A 3,044-nucleotide genomic window follows, 5' to 3' on the forward strand; every position below is an offset into this window, starting at 1 on the left:
TGTTTTTTTTTTAATAGATTTATTTATTTTTTCTCGTTCGAACGATAGCAAGCCTTCGACGTGTTGGGCTTCACCCAAGAGGAGAAGAACGACATCTACAAGATCACCGCCGCTGTGATGCACATGGGTGGTATGAAGTTCAAGCAAAGGGGTCGAGAGGAGCAGGCCGAAGCCGATGGTACAGAGGTATTTATCGTTCTTCTAATTAAATTAATTTTTTCCCTCCTGAAATACGAAATCGGGATGTTAATGTTCTTTTTGGATGGTGATAGGAAGGTGAACGCGTGGCCAAATTGTTGGGTTGCGACTGTGCCGACCTTTACAAGAACTTGTTGAAACCAAGGATCAAGGTCGGTAACGAGTTCGTCACGCAAGGTCGTAACAAGGATCAGGTTGCGTATTCGGTGGGCGCCATGTCGAAAGCCATGTTCGACAGGCTGTTCAAATGGTTGGTGAAAAAATGTAACGAAACTTTGGACACGAAGCAAAAGAGGCAACACTTCATCGGTGTACTGGATATTGCCGGTTTTGAGATCTTCGATGTAAGTTTCCTCCTCCACCACCTTCTTTTTCTTCTAATGAAATATCGTATCTCGGAGAAAGACGAATCGTGTTGGCGATTTTATCAAAAATTTATTTATTTTTTTCTTCTCTCGTAAAATCGCCAACGCGACGATAGTGGAACGTAAGAAGAAAATCGTTATCAGTGATGGGCAAAATTTTAATAGTTGAAGTTACGAATAAAGTTACTTTCGTGATTTATCGTTCGAATCATGATAATAACCGAGATCGTTGTTGACGAAAAATGGGTGAATTATAATAGCTACGAATAAACATTATTCGAGCATTTTAATAAGTAAAATTTATTCGAAGTAACTTTATTTGAGATTTTTAACTGGTTATATTTTTCGATGCCCAAACTCTGAACGTTACGATTTCATAGGAACGCGATAAGTAACACGATTTACAGGGAGTAAAATTAGTTGGGATAAAACATGGATACGTTTAAGCGGTTGAAAGAAAGAATTTTTTCCCAATTTCATCGCGAAAATGTTTCTAATCCTCGTTTCATTCAGTATAACGGTTTCGAGCAACTGTGTATCAACTTCACGAACGAGAAACTGCAACAATTCTTCAATCATCACATGTTCGTCCTCGAGCAAGAGGAATATAAGAAAGAGGGTATCGTCTGGCAATTTATCGACTTTGGAATGGACTTGGCTGCCTGTATCGAACTGATCGAGAAGGTAGCCCTTGTGTACAGAAATAATCAAATGTCAATCTTTCCAACTTTGGTTACGTCTTTCACCGTAGTTACCGTTTGTCGATAAACTCGTCATCTCGTTAGGAGATGTGTCATGTATGTGTTTTCCATAAATGGTAGATCATCGTTTTTTCCTTCTTCTCGAATGCGTTCCAATTAGAACGTAGAGTATTTTTTCTCTAGATTCTCCAATATGTATATATGTATATACGTATATATTTTTACGATGCGTATTTTCATTTAACGCAATTCCCCGAATTTTTCGTTAGATAATCTTCCGATCCTTTTTTTTTTTTTCCTTTTTTAAATAGACGTAATTTTATCGTATTTCTCCTCCACGTACGTTTGTATGTCTCGTTTATATCTCTAAAAATCTCTTTCCATTTCACGTGTTTTTCCTCCAATCTAATTCTCTCTCGAACAGTGTGCGCATGTACGAATATTCCACCTTTCGAGATACGCGTTTGCGCGTTAGAGCATGGTCCGCCATTTTAGAAGATCCAAGCGAAACACTTGGTCACAGCGTTGTCTCGATAGACGCAGGAAGAGGTTAAGAGTATGATCCCGAGAAAGGAGAAAGTGAAAGCGAGGTACATATGTTTATTATTATCGTAATATTTCGATAGAAAATTTCGACAAAACAGTGGACTTCACGTAGTTAGAAACTTGTGATTGGTGATTATTAATAAGTAGTTGATTAATCCTCGTTGAAGATTAGACACGATTTCAACTGTCCATCGAGAAACAGGACGGTGTAAGAAATGGCTTCGTCTGAAAAATAGGACGGACCGAAAGTGTAGTTGATTTGTTCTCGGTTGGTAGAGAAAATAAACTAATACGTTGAATAATTAGTTGCAGAAACGTGAAAAGAAAAAATGTATCGAATATCATATTACTTGCGTTGTACTCGATACACGCTTTCCTTCGATACACGTTGATAAATTGAAATATTTGCCGCTCGAACAATTCGATTTCAATTTTCGTTCTCAAAAGTACTTTTTTCTCTTTCTCTCTCTTTTTTTTGCGATTTATACGAATGCAAATATTTGAATTTATCACACGTTTTTCCACGTTTCTTTTCGTAAATAACAACAATACAAATTTATAATCTCGGGAAGTGACGATACCCGATAATACGCCTTTTTGTAAACAGGGTGTTTACAAAAATACTGTTGCAAATCGAGAAAAAGATCGATCGACGATTAGAATTTACTCGGTAATGTAAAAAAAACGAATTAAGGAAATTTCATCGTCTTTCCCTTTAATTTTTATTTTTCCCCGTTCCGAATGATATTTTTGAAATTTTGTCTATCGATCGATCGATCGATAATATCTTATCCTCGCGTCGAAAACAAAGAGAACGAAACAAAGAGCGAGGATAAGTTGTACGTGTAGTAGTGTAGCGTATCCTCGAAAAGAGAAACGGACGATCGAGGAGAGAAAAAAAAAACAATTGACAAAGACGTAAATAGATATCGATATTCGAAAAGCATGGCTGATTCTTGCTCGAACAGTTCAACAGCTTCGAGCAACTGTGCATCAACTTCACCAATGAGAAGCTTCAACAATTCTTCAATCATCACATGTTCGTCCTCGAACAAGAGGAATATACAAAGGAGGGCATTCAGTGGGAATTCATAGACTTTGGCATGGATCTCCTCGCGTGTATCGAATTGATCGAGAAGGTACAAAAAGACGGATGAACCGATCGAATGGCAACGGACCAAATGACGGATCCACCCATTAAAAGATAAAAAAAAAAAAAAAAAAAAAAAAAAAA

General features: G+C 37.3%; 1 protein-coding gene across 1 annotated transcript in view; it reads left to right on the plus strand.

The window, feature by feature from the left end:
* Positions 1-3,044, plus strand: part of LOC102678248 (myosin heavy chain, muscle) — a 35,078-nt gene that overhangs the window by 11,347 nt on the left and 20,687 nt on the right. Inside the window, 3 exon segments of the mRNA XM_031510092.1 lie at positions 49-186; positions 273-542; positions 1,077-1,247. Of these exon segments, the coding sequence (XP_031365952.1) occupies positions 49-186; positions 273-542; positions 1,077-1,247 (579 nt within the window).

The sequence above is a fragment of the Apis dorsata genome, unplaced genomic scaffold (assembly GCF_000469605.1).
Source record: "Apis dorsata unplaced genomic scaffold, Apis dorsata 1.3 scaffold_200, whole genome shotgun sequence".
Taxonomy (NCBI): domain Eukaryota; kingdom Metazoa; phylum Arthropoda; class Insecta; order Hymenoptera; family Apidae; genus Apis; species Apis dorsata.